This window comes from Babylonia areolata, chromosome 8, assembly GCF_041734735.1.
Source record: "Babylonia areolata isolate BAREFJ2019XMU chromosome 8, ASM4173473v1, whole genome shotgun sequence".
Lineage (NCBI taxonomy): Eukaryota > Metazoa > Mollusca > Gastropoda > Neogastropoda > Buccinidae > Babylonia > Babylonia areolata.
In genome coordinates, this window is record NC_134883.1 from 41,610,130 (window position 1) to 41,625,134 (window position 15,005).

Below are 15,005 nucleotides of genomic sequence, written 5' to 3' on the forward strand. Positions count from 1 at the left end.
AGAGTAAATGGGTTATTTGTTCTGTGTGTGTGCGTGGGGGGGGGTGTATGGGTGTGGAGGGGGAATGGATGTGTGTGTGTGTGTGTATGGGTGTATGTGTGTGTATATGTATATATATGTGTGTGTGTGTGTGTGTGTGTGTGTGTGTGTGTGTGTGTGTGTGTGTGTGTGTGTGTGTGTGAGTGCATGTGTGCCAACAGCCACGAATATGAAAGCACATATACTGCACTGCACTGCACTGCACTGCACTGCACTGCACTGCCTTGCCTTGCCTTGTCTTGTTAAGTATTGCTCTGCTCTTTTGTCACAACAGATTTATGTGAGTGAAATTTGGGTTGCTTTCTGCAGGGAGAACATGTTACTTCAGTGCAACGCCACCCCTGTTTTTTGGGGTTTTCTTGCCTGCAAGCGCAACAGCAAAAGTGTTCAACAGTGTATAACGTCACATCCTGTACAGCAAACAGCAGAAGTGGTTGACAGTGTATCTTGACCGATTATTTAAACAGCAGAAGTGGTTGACAATTCATCTTGTCTGATTCTTTACAGATGACCATTTTTACCCCACTATGCTGGCAGCCATACTTCGTTTTTGGGGGTGTGCATGCTGGGTATGTTCTTGTTTCCATAACCCATCGAATGCTGACATGAATTACAGGATCTTTAACATGCATATTTGATCTTCTGCTTGCGTATACACATTAAGAAGGTTCAGGCATAGCAGGTCTGCATATATGCTGACCTGGGAGATCGGAAAAATCTCCACCCTTGACCCACCAGGCGCTGTTACCGAGATTCAAACCCCAGACCCTCAGAATGAAAGTCAAACGCAATAACCACTCGGATATTTTGTTCCTCACCTCAGCTATTTTGTTCCTGGCAGCATGCAGCTTCTCCATTTTGCTCCAGGCTTTGGCCCCCTCCAGGTTCAGCTGGACACGCAACAATTCTCACACATAGGGACATGTACACTCTCACACATTGGGACATGTATATTCTCACACAAAGGGAAACACACTCTCATAGTGACGTGCACACTGTCATGCATACTGTCACACATAGGGACATGAACACTGTCATGCATACTGTCACACATAGTGACATGCACACTGACATGTACACTGTCACACATAGGGACATGCACACTGTCATGCATACTGTCACACATAGTGACATGCACACTGACATGTACACTGTCACACATAGGGACATGCACACTGTCATGCACACTGTCACACATAGTGACATGCACACTGACATGCATACTGTCACACATAGGGACATGCACACTGTCACACATAGGGACATGTACAATGCCACACATAGGGACATGCACACTGTCACACATAGGGACATGTACAATGTCACACATAGGGACATGCACACTGTCACACATAGGGACATGTACACTGTCATGCACACTGTCAAACACTGGGACATGTACACTGTCACAAATAGGGACATGTACACTGACATGTACACTGTCACACATAGGGACATGCACACTGTCATGCACACTGTCAAACACAGGGACATGTACACTGACATGTACACTTTCACAAATAGGGACATGTACACTGACATGTACACTGTCACACATAGGGACATGCACACTGTCATGCACACTGTCACACATAGGGACATGTACACTGTCATGCACACTGTCACACATAGGGACATGCACACTGTCACACATAGGGACATGTACACTGTCACACATAGTGTCATGCACACTGTCACACATAGTGTCATGCACACTGTCACACACAGGGACATGCACACTGTCACACATAGGGACATGTACACTGTCACACACAGGGACATGTACACTGTCATGCACACTGTCACACACAGGGACATGTACACTGACATGTACACTGTCACACACAGGGACATGCACACTGTCATTTAAACTGTCACACATAGGGACAAGTACACTGTCATGCACATTGTCACACATAGGGACATGTACACTGTCACACATAGGGACATGCACACTGTCATTTAAACTGTCACACATAGTGACGTGTACACTGTCATGTACACTGTCACACATAGGGACATGCACACTGTCACACATAGGGACATGCACACTGTCACACATAGGGACATGTACACTGTCACACATAGGGACATGCACACTGTCACACACAGTGACATGTACACTGTCATGCACACTGTCACACAAAGGGACATGTACACTGTGACTGTCACACACAGGGACATGCGCACTGTCATGCACAGTCACACATAGGGATATGCACACTGTCACACATTGGGATATGTACACTGTCATGCACACTGTCACACATAGGGACATGCACACTGTCACACATAGGGACATGCACACTGTCACACATAGGGACATGCACACTGTCATGCACACTGTCACACATAGGGACATGCACACTGTCACACAATGGGACATGTACACTGTCACAAACAGGGACATGTACACTGTCACACACAGGGACATGCGCATTGTCACATATAGGGACATGCACACTGTCACACAAAGGGACATGCACACTGTCACACAAAGGGACATGTACACTGTCACACATAGGGATATGTACACACTCACACATAGAGACACGCACACTGTCACACATAGGGACATGTACACTAACACATAGATACTTTTATACACACATACGGACCTTTACACTCACATATAGGTACATGCACACTCTCACAGATACATAATTTTACACTAACACATAGGAACATTTTGCTACATGTCACTTTATAAGCAGGCAATGACACTCTCACACACATGGACATTTCTCAATATGCCATGTAATGACTTTTTACAACATGCCTAACAAGAAATTTCTGTTTTCATTCATTTCTTCTTGAATATAAAATCTGAAGTTTATGAATTCTTTGTTTATTCAAAATTCTTGGTTTATTCAAAATTCTTGGGCCCAATTATTTATCTTGATTTTTAATTATAAGTTTACTGCTTATGGTACCTTGTTCATGAAACTGTAATCTTACCACTTTCAATAACAATTATCTGCTTTTTATATTTTTTTTACTCCAACATAATTCATGTTCAAATTCTTGTTCTTTATCTCTGAAGACATCCAGTATTTTTATATAGAAGGTCAAACAATGTTCCTTTAACTTCTAGCCTTTCTGCTTCCAACTGCCCAATCAAACTGTTGAAAATTTTTTATGAAATTATACACCATGCAAAGCCTGTACACATGATTCCAAAACTTCAATCCCAGCTGGAATATAAGAACACTTACATAACCAAATGATGTTCATCAAACTGTTTAGCAATCTTAACCTTTTGTGATTTTACACTTCTAAAATTACTGAATATCAAAACCACAAAATGTACCTTGGTGATTTTGTTGAGGGAGACAACCAGCTCTTTCAAGATCTGTGTTTTCCACTGCAAAGGGGACGGAAGCCCCTCCAGATGATTTCCAGCAAGATCCAGAACCCGCAAGCTGAAACATGATCATCATCAACTGTGCGAAGAGGTTATTTCTTCTTTTTTTTTTTTTCTTTCCTGAGTTCTGTCATTCTTTTAAGATGGATAACTGCGGGGACTTTCACTGCTGTTCAGACATAATCTCTCATTAGTCTGCTCCTTTCTTCAAAGTTTCCAGTCTCTCATTAAAATAAAAAGCAGCAAAAAAAAAAAAAAAAAAAAAAAAAAAAGAAAGAAAGAAAGAAAAAGAAAAAAGAAAATCATCACCAACAGAAGCTGAACTAAAAGATAAAAACAACACCTACAGAAGCAAAACACATCAATCAAAAGCCACATGCAAGTATGACAGACATGACAAGACAAACAGATTGACATACAATAAAGCCAGCTGTGGACATGCACATATCCCTGTCCACACCAAACGTCTACCCCACAGTCATGGGCATGATACAAAGTGATTCACTTTGGCAGTTCCAAGATGAACTTTGGCACAAAGAAGGGTTACTCACTTGGGCAGTTCCAGGATGAACTCTGGCACAAAGAAGGGTTACGACGGGCGCAATAGCCGAGTGGTTAAAGCGTTGGACTGTTAATCTGAGGGTCCCGGGTTCGAATCACGGTGACGGCGCCTGGTGGGTAAAGGGTGGAGATTTTTACTATCTCCCAGGTCAACATATGTGCAGACCTGCTAGTGCCTGAACCCCCTTCGTGTGTATATGCAAGCAGAAGATCAAATATGCACGTTAAAGATCCTGTAATCCATGTCAGCGTTCGGTGGGTTATGGAAACAAGAACATACCCAGCATGCACACCCCCGAAAACGGAGTATGGCTGCCTACATGGCGGGGTAAAAACGGTCATACACGTAAAAGCCCACTCGTGTGCATACGAGTGAACACAGAAAAGAAGGGTTACTCACTTGGGCAGTTCCAGGATGAACTTTGGCACAAAGAAGGGACACTCACTTGGGCAGTTCCAGGATGAACTTTGGCACAAAGAAGGGACACTCACTTGGGCAGTTCCAGGATGAACTTTGGCACAAAGAAGGGACACTCACTTGGGCAGTTCAAGGATGAACTTTGGCACAAAGAAGGGACACTCACTTGGGCAGTTCAAGGATGAACTTTGACACAAAGAAGGGACACTCACTTGGGCAGTTCCTGGATGAACTTTGGCACAAAGAAGGGACACTCACTTGGGCAGTTCAAGGATGAACTTTGACACAAAGAAGGGTTACTCACTTGGGCAGTTCCAGGATGAACTTTGGCACAAAAAAGGGACACTCACTTGGGCAGTTCCAGGATGAACTTTGGCACAAAGAAGGGCTCCTTCTCTGTGATGCTGTTGTTGCTCAGGCGTACAGTGGCCAGTCTCAGCAGTCCTGCCGCCACTGTCTCACTCGGAAGAGTTTCTGACAGCAGAGGAAAGTCTGTCAACACCTCATACTTCACTGTGTCGCACCTCCTGCACCCTTTCCACATCATTCATCATTGTGATACATCTTTTCCCATAATGGTTAAACGAGACTTACCTGTAAGTAGAAGTCTGACTGCAGTTCTACCCTATAAAGGCGCAAGGAAAGAACTGACCTAGCGAGCACGCTTCATCGCACACTCGACTGAAATTCTGACAGGTGCCCTCTCATATGGTAGAATTTATTACTACCTGTCATGAAATTTTGAGGCGAGTGAACTGTCACCTCTGACCATGTCACATTCACTGCAACTGTTTCACATCGTTTCTTATTATATCACATCTTTTTGACTCACTTGTGTAAACAAAGTGAGTCTATGTTTTAACCCGGTGTTCGGTTGTCTCTGTGTGTGTGTGTGTGTGTGTGTGTCCGTGTGTCTGTGTGTCCGTGGTAAACTTTAACATTGACATTTTCTCTGCAAATACTTTGTCAGTTGACACCAAATTTGGCATAAAAATAGGAAAAATTCAGTTCTTTCCAGTCATCTTGTTTAAAACAATATTGCACCTCTGGGATGGGCACAAAAAAAAGAAAAAAAAGAAGCCTAATTATATGCAAACTGCATTTACTGTTATATTTATATTTTTTGTATTCTCTAAACTTGGCACTTTGACCTCTTATTCTGACACAACAACAAGAGGAGTCATTATTATCATTTTTTGTTCAAACAGGAACTTCTTTTGCTAAGCATGGAATTTTTATTTATTTTGCAAACGTTTTGGTGCAGATAGTAAAAAAGGGAAATTACTCTGTAATTAATGCTAGGGGACTTAATTTATCACAAGTGAGTCCTGAAGGCCTTGCCTCTCTTGTTTAATAGTATTATGTATATGTCACGGAAGTTCATTTAACAGTAAGTAAACTGTCACTTCTTACAATATCAGACATAATTCAACTGCACCACATCATTTGTAGCCCTATTACAACTTTATTTTTAATTAACAGTATTGCAATTGCCGTTTGATATTGCATAATATCACTTGTTACAGTTAAGCTGTTTGTCAGTATATTACATCATCAATTGATGAATCTTATTACTCTTTATTGTTGCATTCTAAGACAAAAAAAGAAACTATTAAATGGCAGATAAACATGTTGACATTCTGCATTTAATGAACGTATCTATCAAACTTCCACAAGTCACTGCTGAACATGACATGAGGACAGCCTTCCTAGGCATACCCTACCTTGTCTTTTTCCTCTGGATACGTATTTCTTAGTTGTCATAAAAACACAAAAATGTTAGGCTTTATTGTGTTAATTGAACATTCATTTGCAGAAACTAAATTAACCAGTTCCACTTTTTCATTCTCGCATGGCATTCATTTTCGGATTTTTTTTTTTTTTTTTTTTTTTTTTTTTTTTGTGACGTGCTGGATAACATTTGCTGAAGAGCACACAAATTTCTGACAGTGAATTACCTAAAAAGGCGTAATACATGGGACAGTCAACTTTCAATTTTGTTCAGAAGAAGACTGGAAAAATACAGTGAAAACGGAATTCAAGTCACTGCCAGATACTGTCATTAAAAAAAAAAAAAAAAAAAAAAAAAAAAAGGCTAAAGATTAAAGATCCCATTGTCTTTAACTGTCATTGGAGCAGTGAATTCAAGTCCATTGTGTCGAGGACTCGGCAACAGAAAGGTGAGGCCAAATCCTCTCCTCCCCACCATCTTCACCTTCCCCAACCAATGTCAGGTACCCACTCACACCTGAGTGGAGCGAAGAAAATAGGAGTAAAGTGCCTTTCCCAATCACCACACTTTCATACCACCAGTGTCAAACAAATGTTATTTATTACTCTTTTTGCCACAACAGGTTTCTCTGTGTGGAAGTCTGGCTGCTCTCCCCTGGAAGAGTGCATCGCTACACCGAGAGCGCCACCCATTCTTTTTTGTGTGTTTTATTCTGCCTGCAGTTTATTTGTTTTACAATGGAAGTGGATTTTTCTACAGATTTTTGACAGGGACAACTCTTTTGTTGCCGTGGGTTCTTTTACGTGCACTTAAGAGCATGTGGCACACGGGACCTTAGTTTATCATCTCATCCGAATGACTAGCGTCCAGACCACCACTCAAGGTCTAATGAAGGGGGAGAAAATACTGGTGATTATGAGATTCGAACCAGTGCACTCAGGGTCTCTTGCTTCCTAGGCAGACGCGTTACCTCTCAGCCAACTGTGCACTAATGGGATGAAACTGACCCAGGTGGTTGTTGGCAGCGCAGAGGATCTCCAGCTTGCTGCAGTGCTGGAGGAAGGGGTCAGGGAGGGTGGTGATGTGGTTGTGGCTCAGGTTCAGTCGCCGCAACTCCTGCAGCTGTACAGGGGACGTGGGCAGGGTGCGGATCTGGTTACTGCACACACACACACACACACACACACATGCACGCACGCACGCACGCAAGAACACATGCACACACGCACATGCACACGCGCACACACACACACACACACGTACACACACACACACATACAGGGGTCTACAGGCTTCAGAGGGTTGGGTTGGGAGTAAGTTCTTGTGTTGTGTTGTGTTGTGGTGTGTTGTGTTGCGCTGTGTTCCAGGGGTTGTCAGCAAGGCACCAATCTGGTCACTACGCACGCATGCACGCACGCACGTCTTTACCATTCTGCATTCTGCCACCAAACATACACACACATATATGCACCTATATATCCACATCTGTGTGTGGCTTCAAAACCAGAACAACAGCAATCACAGTTCACCTGGCCAGGTTGAGTTTCTGCAGGAGAGGCATGACCGTGTCCAGGTGGGCAGGGAATGCGGTCAGCTTGTTCTCTGACACAATCAGCTCCTCCAGCAGCAGGCTGCCAGTCAGACCTCCCAGATCGATCCCTGACAACTGAAAACAGTGCTCTGCATCAGCTACAGAATCTTCCTCTTCTTCTGGCTTGGGAGATAGGAAAAACCGACATCCTTTACCCACCAGGCCCCATTACCGAGATTCCAACCCGGGACCCTCAGACTGAAAGTCCAACACTTTAACCACTTGGCTATTGCACCCGTTGTTCAGAGCCAAGTTTCCTGAGTTCATAATGCAAAGATCTTCACTGTCTTCCTCATCCCTGACAAATGAAATCAGTGCTCTCTATCACATACAGGATTCAATGGTTCTGATGTTATAATACACAGATCTTCAATGTTTTCTCTGTCCCTTACAACAGAAAACGGTGCCCTGCATTATGTACTGAATTCAAAGCTCCTGACTATACAATTCTGACAAACACCACCAAGCATCTGTAAACATGATTTAATGCTGGTCATGCTGCTTAATAAAAACAAAATCTAAGATCAAATACAATTCACTGTTGTGGAATAAATTTAGCAAATGTCAAAGTAACATTTAAACATTCTGATAAAAAAAAACAAAGGCAAAAAAACAGAGGAACATGAAGACTGGAAAGAATCAAAATATCCAAACCACTGAACCAAAATCTTTATGAAAAAAAAATAAAAATGAAATAAAATAAAACCAGCTGACCTGATTATTTGACAGATCCAGACTTTTCAGATTAGATGAGTGAAGATTGACAAAGGGGAAGTCACTCAACTGGTTGCTGCTGAGGTTCAGGTGGCTCATGCCTGGTAACAACTGGGAACATAACTGAATAATCAATAACAAAAAAAACCCCACAAAAACGAAAACGCACGCACAAAAAAAGGCCAGCAATCAATTAAAAACAGTTTATCCAAATAGACCTCAATCATCTTTATAAAACAGTAAAAAAATAAAAAAATAAATAAAAACCCACCTGATTACAAAAATTTTTAAGTTAAATTAATATCGTACAAAGATTTATTTAGGCAAATCAAGACGTTCTGTTTCCCTGACTGCAATCTATTGACCAGCTTTAAAAAAAAGTACTTTAATCACTTAAGTGTCGCTGAAATTGTACTCATGATTTGAGGCCTGCCACAACCAATTATATGGGTGGTAAGTTCATCAAGTATACTTCTCCTAAAAGCTATAACAAACCAGTATGAACACACAGATATGCAGGAAAGGGTTTTATTATATAAAAAAAAAATTAATGAGAGAACGAAATGAAAGAATGGATAAATGAAATAAGCTCAGATGGAAGATATGTTTGGAGAAGGAGAAAGAACATGCCTTTCGCTGAAACAAACACACATACACACACAAACATGCACAAACATGCACACACACACACACGCACACACACACATTCTATTACTCTTTTTTGTCACAACAGATTTCTCTGTGTGAAATTCAGGCTGCTCTCCCCAGGGAGAGCACGCCACTACACTGAGAGTGCCACCCTTTTATTTTGGTATTTCTTCCTGCCTGCAATTCTTTATTTGTTTTTCCTACCAAAGTGGATTTTTCTAAAGAAGTTTGCCAGGGACAACCCTTTTGTTGCCGTGGGTTCTTTTACGTGCCCTACGTGCATGCTGCACACCGGACCTTGGTTTACTGTCTCATTCGAATGGCTAGCGTCCAGACCACCACTCAAGTCTAGTGGAGGGGGAGAAAATACTGGCGACTGTGCCGTGTTTTGAACCAGTGTGCTCAGATTCTCTTGCTTCCTAGGCGGACGCGTTACCGCAGGCCATCATACACACACACACACACACACACACTCACACACACCTGAAACAACTCATCAGGCACAGAGTCTAGCAAGTTGTTGCTGAGGTCCAGTTTCTTTAGGTTCTTGAGTCGCACAGCGAAGTTTTCACCACCACCGATGAGGTGAGCCAGGCTCCTGATCTTATTGGATGATACATCGATGGAGATGACCCGGCTTTCAGGAATGGCAGCTGATCTTCTCTTCGACTCCTGGCTCATGTCCAAGTCTGTGGAGGATAAAAATGTCATGTACTAGTTTGTGGGGAATAAGACTGGGAATAAAAAAAAAAAAGGTTATGACTAAGTCTGTGAGGAATAAAAGAAAAGGGTCTATGTCCAGGTCTGTGGAGAATAAAACAAAAATCACGTTCAAGTTTGTGGGGGGGAAAAAAAAGCTATATCAGTCTGTGGAGAATAAAAACAGGGTCATGTCCAAGTCTGTGGTGAATAAAAAAAATTTTAAAAAAAGGGCTTATGTCCATGTCTGTGGGAAATCAAAAAGATTAAAAAAGGGTTATGTCCATGTCTGTGGAAAATCAAAAAGTTTTAAAAAGGGTTATGTCCATGTCTGTGGGAAATCAAAAAGATTAAAAAAGGGTTATGTCCATGTCTGTGGGGAATTAAAAAAAGATTAAAAAAAGGGTTATGTCCATGTCTGTGGGAAATCAAAAAGATTAAAAAAGGGTTATGTCCATGTCTGTGGGAAATCAAAAAGATTAAAAAATAGGGTTATGTCCATGTCTGTGGGAAATCAAAAAGTTTAAAAAAGGGTTATGTCCATGTCTGTGGGAAATCAAAAAGATTAAAAAATAGGGTTATGTCCATGTCTGTGAGAAATCAAAAAGTTTTAAAAAGGGTTATGTCCATGTCTGTGGGAAATCAAAAAGATTAAAAAAGGGTTATGTCCATGTCTGTGGGGAATTAAAAAAAGATTAAAAAAGGGTTATGTCCATGTCTGTGGGAAATCAAAAAGATTAAAGAAAAGGGTTATGTCCATGTCTGTGGAGAATTAAAAAAAATTTAAAAAGGGCTTATGTCCATGTCTGGGGAATTTTTTTTTAATAAAAAAAAGGGGGTCACGTCTATGTCTGTGGGGAATAAAAAATTTTAAAAATGCCCTAGTCAGGGTGTGCGGGTGCGGGTGGGGGTTGGCGGGGGTAGTTTAAAAAGGGGTTATATCTGTGGGGAATAAAACACAGAAAGTGTTTTCTATTCCCTCTGAAGTACAGGCTGTGGGAAAGGTGTGGTGTGATGGTGAAAATCATCAGTATCAGAATACTGTAAGTAGTTGTCAGTACTGGTACAAAACATCCCCATCACAAACTTTTGGTGGTAGTGATGCTGTGGAGAGAGAGAGAGAGAGAGAGAGAGAGAGAGAGAGAGAGAGAGAGAGAGAGAGAGAGAGAGAGTGAGAGAGAGTGTGTGTGTGCGTATGTGCGTGTGTGTGTGTGCGCACATGCACACACATGCATGTGTTTAAGAACCTCACCTGTGTCTTCAGATATGCTTCCTGTCATACTGCCTCCCTCAAAATCCGACTGAAATCAGACAGACACAAGTAACAATGATCCTGGACATGAAGAGTTCCGGAGTTTCATACAACAGCGTTATAAACAGAGATGATCATCAAGAACAATGAAAGGGCTTCAAGCTAAGAGTCCAATGCTGTTTCTGCCACCCTCTAACCACTGGTATACCCAGAATAAGTCCTGTCATTTCCAACAGAACACACCCCTTTCTGAATGACTGGGACCCATATGTGGGTAAAATTTGTACATGAACAGATTCAAAGCTCTGATATATTTTGCTTGCATGCATATTTTGTTTGCGTTCATAAACACAAACATCTAAAATCAAAAGTATGAAAGAATCTGACCACAAGTAATATTCAGGCTTTAAAGAAAAATGGTGTCTAAGAACTGAAGCATTACAAATGATTTCTAATTGAAAACAGTTTTTAATAAAAAGTTATACTGAAAAGAATACTAATTTATGTGTTATTTTGTTAAAAGTAAATAAAAGACTACTAATTTATGTGTTATTTTGTTAAAAGTAAATAAAAGCATGAAACAGTTTCCAAAAAATTTACATAATACTGAAAAGAATACCAATTTATGTGTTACTTTGTTGACAGTGAATAAGAGCATGGCACCCTGGTGCACTGAAAAAAATACATTAAAACAGATTTTTTATAAATTTTAAAAATAAAAAAAGAAATGAAAAAACAACTAAAAAAAAACCACATTCAAAACCAATAAGAATATAAGAAAAAACCTGATACAAAAAAACCTGCACAAGATTCAGCGCTATATGAATACTTATTATTATCATAATTATCATTATTATCATTACATACAGGGTAGTCGAAGGCAGGTGAGGTTTCCCGAGACACCCCATGGTTGGAGAGGGAGCGATACTCCAGAATCTGCACGGGAAGATCTGATGGCGACAAAGCTCCCAGGGAGTACTTTCGCACCCATTTACCTACACCCATGAAAACACAACACACAATATGCATGTATGAGTCACAGTGTAACTGTGCACCTGGTGAGTACTTCTGCACCCATTTACCTGCACCCATGAAAACACAACACACAATACGCATGCATGAGTCACAGTGTAACTGTGCACCCGGTGAGTACTTTCGCACCCATTTACCTGCACCCATGAAAACATAACACACAATATGCATGCATGAGTCACAGTATAACCGTGCACCTGGTGAGTACTTTTGCACCCATTTACCTGCACCCATGAAAACACAACACACAATATGCATGCATGAGCCACAGTATAACCATGCACCTGGTGAGTACTTTTGCACCCATTTACCTGCACCCATGAAAACACAACACACAATATGCATGCATGAGTCACAGTATAACCGTGCACCTGGTGAGTACTTTTGCACCCATTTACCTGCACCCATGAAAACACAACACACAATACGCATGCATGAGTCACAGTGTAACTGTGCACCCGGTGAGTACTTTCGCACCCATACCTGCACCCATGAAAACACAACACACATGCACGAGTCACAGTGTAACCGTGCACCCAGTGAGTACTTTTGCACCCATTTACCTGCACCCATGAAAACACAACACACAACATGCATGCATGAGTCACAGTGTAACCATGCACCCAGTGAGTACTTAAGAACCCATTCATCTGCACCAAGCACTCACAACGCATGAATTGCTGTATAACTGTGCAGCCAAGGAGTACCTCCAAACCCATTTGCCGCACACATGCACACACAACATGCACATTTCACAGTATAACCACACACCCACAACAAACAAGCATGAGGATACACATGGACACAAATGTGCTTTCTCTTTTTCATACTTATGTACGACAGGCTCCTGTCAAAACAGTATTTAAATCAAATTTAATTAAATGTACACATGCACTTAAGGCCAATATATAAACCCGATTTATAAAATCTACAGTAGAACTGTGATGCTGCATCTGTTGTCATTCAGTCTCTTGTGCGATACTGAATATCGTGCATCTTCTTCCTCAACTCTGTGAAGGGTCAGTTGGTTGTGCAGCAAAACCTGGATTTTTGCAAACGGTTTCCCTGTCCATTCTGCAAAGTGTCAGTCCAACATTTTATCTGTTTCCCCTCCATCTCCCTCCCTCAACAGTTCCTCGGAGGACTATTTTAGTGAGGCCATTGAATCTTGTTGTGTGGTCATACCAGCCAAGCTTTTAGCCATGGCTAAAATATTTGGCATCTGGGAGCGTTTTTCACACAGAAACTTGGTGGTCAAAGAGTTAAACACAGGGCTTTGCCTGTTATTGTTGTTATTGTTGTTGTTATTGCTGCTGTTGTTTTACAAGGACTGGCACACTCAAGCCACAGAAATCTAACCCCCCCCCACCCCCCACCTTCACCCCGCTCCTCCCCCCCCCCCCCCCCAAAAAAAAGGCAGCATGTCTGTGCAAAGTACAGGAAGAAAGTTCAGTACCTGGTGGCTTGTTGGCGGTCAGCTTAGTGGAGGTGTCATACTTCTTCCTGGGGTCTTTGGAGCTGAAGGGAATGTTGGCCCCGCTCAGTGTGTTCCGCTTCCAGTCCTTCCACTCCTCCTCTGTGTAGTCAAACTCTGGGACCTCTGTCATCAGCACAACATGTATTTGTTCACTGTTAATTCAAGACCTCTGTCGTCAGCACAACATGTGTTTGTTCACTGTTAATTCAAGACCTCTGTCATCAGCACAACATGCTGTCGTCAGCACAACATGTGTTTGTTCACTGTTAATTCAAGACCTCTGTCGTCAGCACAACATGTGTTTGTTCACTGTTAATTCAAGACCTCTGTCGTCAGCACATTTGTTCACTGTTAATTCAAGACCTCTGTCATCAGCACAACATTTGTTCACTGTTAATTCAAGACCTCTGTCGTCAGCACAACATGTGTTTGTTCACTGTTAATTCAAGACCTCTGTTGTCAGCACAACATGTATTTGTTCACTGTTAATTCAAGGCTCTGGGACCTCTGTCGTCAGCACAACATGCATTTGTTGACTGTTAATTCAAGACCTCTGTTGTCAGCACAACATGTATTTGTTCACTGTTAATTCAAGACCTCTGTCGTCAGCACAACATGTGTTTGTTCACTGTTAATTCAAGACCTCTGTCGTCAGCACAACATGTATTTGTTCACTGTTAATTCAAGACCTCTGTCGTCAGCACAACATGTGTTTGTTCACTGTTAATTCAAGACCTCTGTCGTCAGCACAACATGTGTTTGTTCACTGTTAATTCAAGACCTCTGTCGTCAGCACAACATGTGTTTGTTCACTGTTAATTCAAGACCTCTGTCGTCAGCACAACATGTGTTTGTTCACTGTTAATTCAAGACCTCTGTCGTCAGCACAACATGTGTTTGTTCACTGTTAATTCAAGACCTCTGTCGTCAGCACAACATGTGTTTGTTCACTGTTAATTCAAGACCTCTGTCGTCAGCACAACATGTGTTTGTTCACTGTTAATTCAAGACCTCTGTCGTCAGCACAACATGTGTTTGTTCACTGTTAATTCAAGACCTCTGTCGTCAGCACAACATGTGTTTGTTCACTGTTAATTCAAGACCTCTGTCATCAGCACAACATGTGTTTGTTCACTGTTAATTCAAGACCTCTGTCGTCAGCACAACATGTGTTTGTTCACTGTTAATTCAAGGCTCTGGGACCTCTGTCGTCAGCACAACATGTGTTTGTTCACTGTTAATTCAAGGCTCTGGGACCTCTGTCGTCAGCACAACATGTATTTGTTCACTGTTAATTCAAGGCTCTGGGACCTCTGTTGTCAGCTCAACATGTATTTGCTGACTGTTAATTCAAGAACTCTGTCACCTCTGTTGTCAGCGCAACATATATTTGTTCACTGTTAATTCAAGACCTATGTTGTCAGCACAATATGTATTTGTTCACTGTTAATTAAAGACTCTGGGACCTCTGTTGTCAG

At 41.7% G+C, this 15,005-nt stretch overlaps 1 protein-coding gene across 1 annotated transcript in view; it reads right to left on the reverse strand.

Moving 5' to 3' along the window:
• LOC143284819 (leucine-rich repeat serine/threonine-protein kinase 2-like) overlaps positions 1-15,005 on the reverse strand; it is a 100,217-nt gene that overhangs the window by 56,698 nt on the left and 28,514 nt on the right. Inside the window, exons 23-32 of the mRNA XM_076591869.1 lie at positions 13,507-13,650; positions 11,886-12,013; positions 11,019-11,067; positions 9,551-9,756; positions 8,420-8,530; positions 7,644-7,780; positions 7,122-7,273; positions 4,733-4,856; positions 3,350-3,461; positions 858-929 (exon numbers count right to left, since the gene is read on the reverse strand). Coding sequence (XP_076447984.1) covers positions 858-929; positions 3,350-3,461; positions 4,733-4,856; positions 7,122-7,273; positions 7,644-7,780; positions 8,420-8,530; positions 9,551-9,756; positions 11,019-11,067; positions 11,886-12,013; positions 13,507-13,650 — 1,235 coding nt within the window. The remainder of the gene's footprint in view (positions 1-857; positions 930-3,349; positions 3,462-4,732; positions 4,857-7,121; positions 7,274-7,643; positions 7,781-8,419; positions 8,531-9,550; positions 9,757-11,018; positions 11,068-11,885; positions 12,014-13,506; positions 13,651-15,005) is intronic.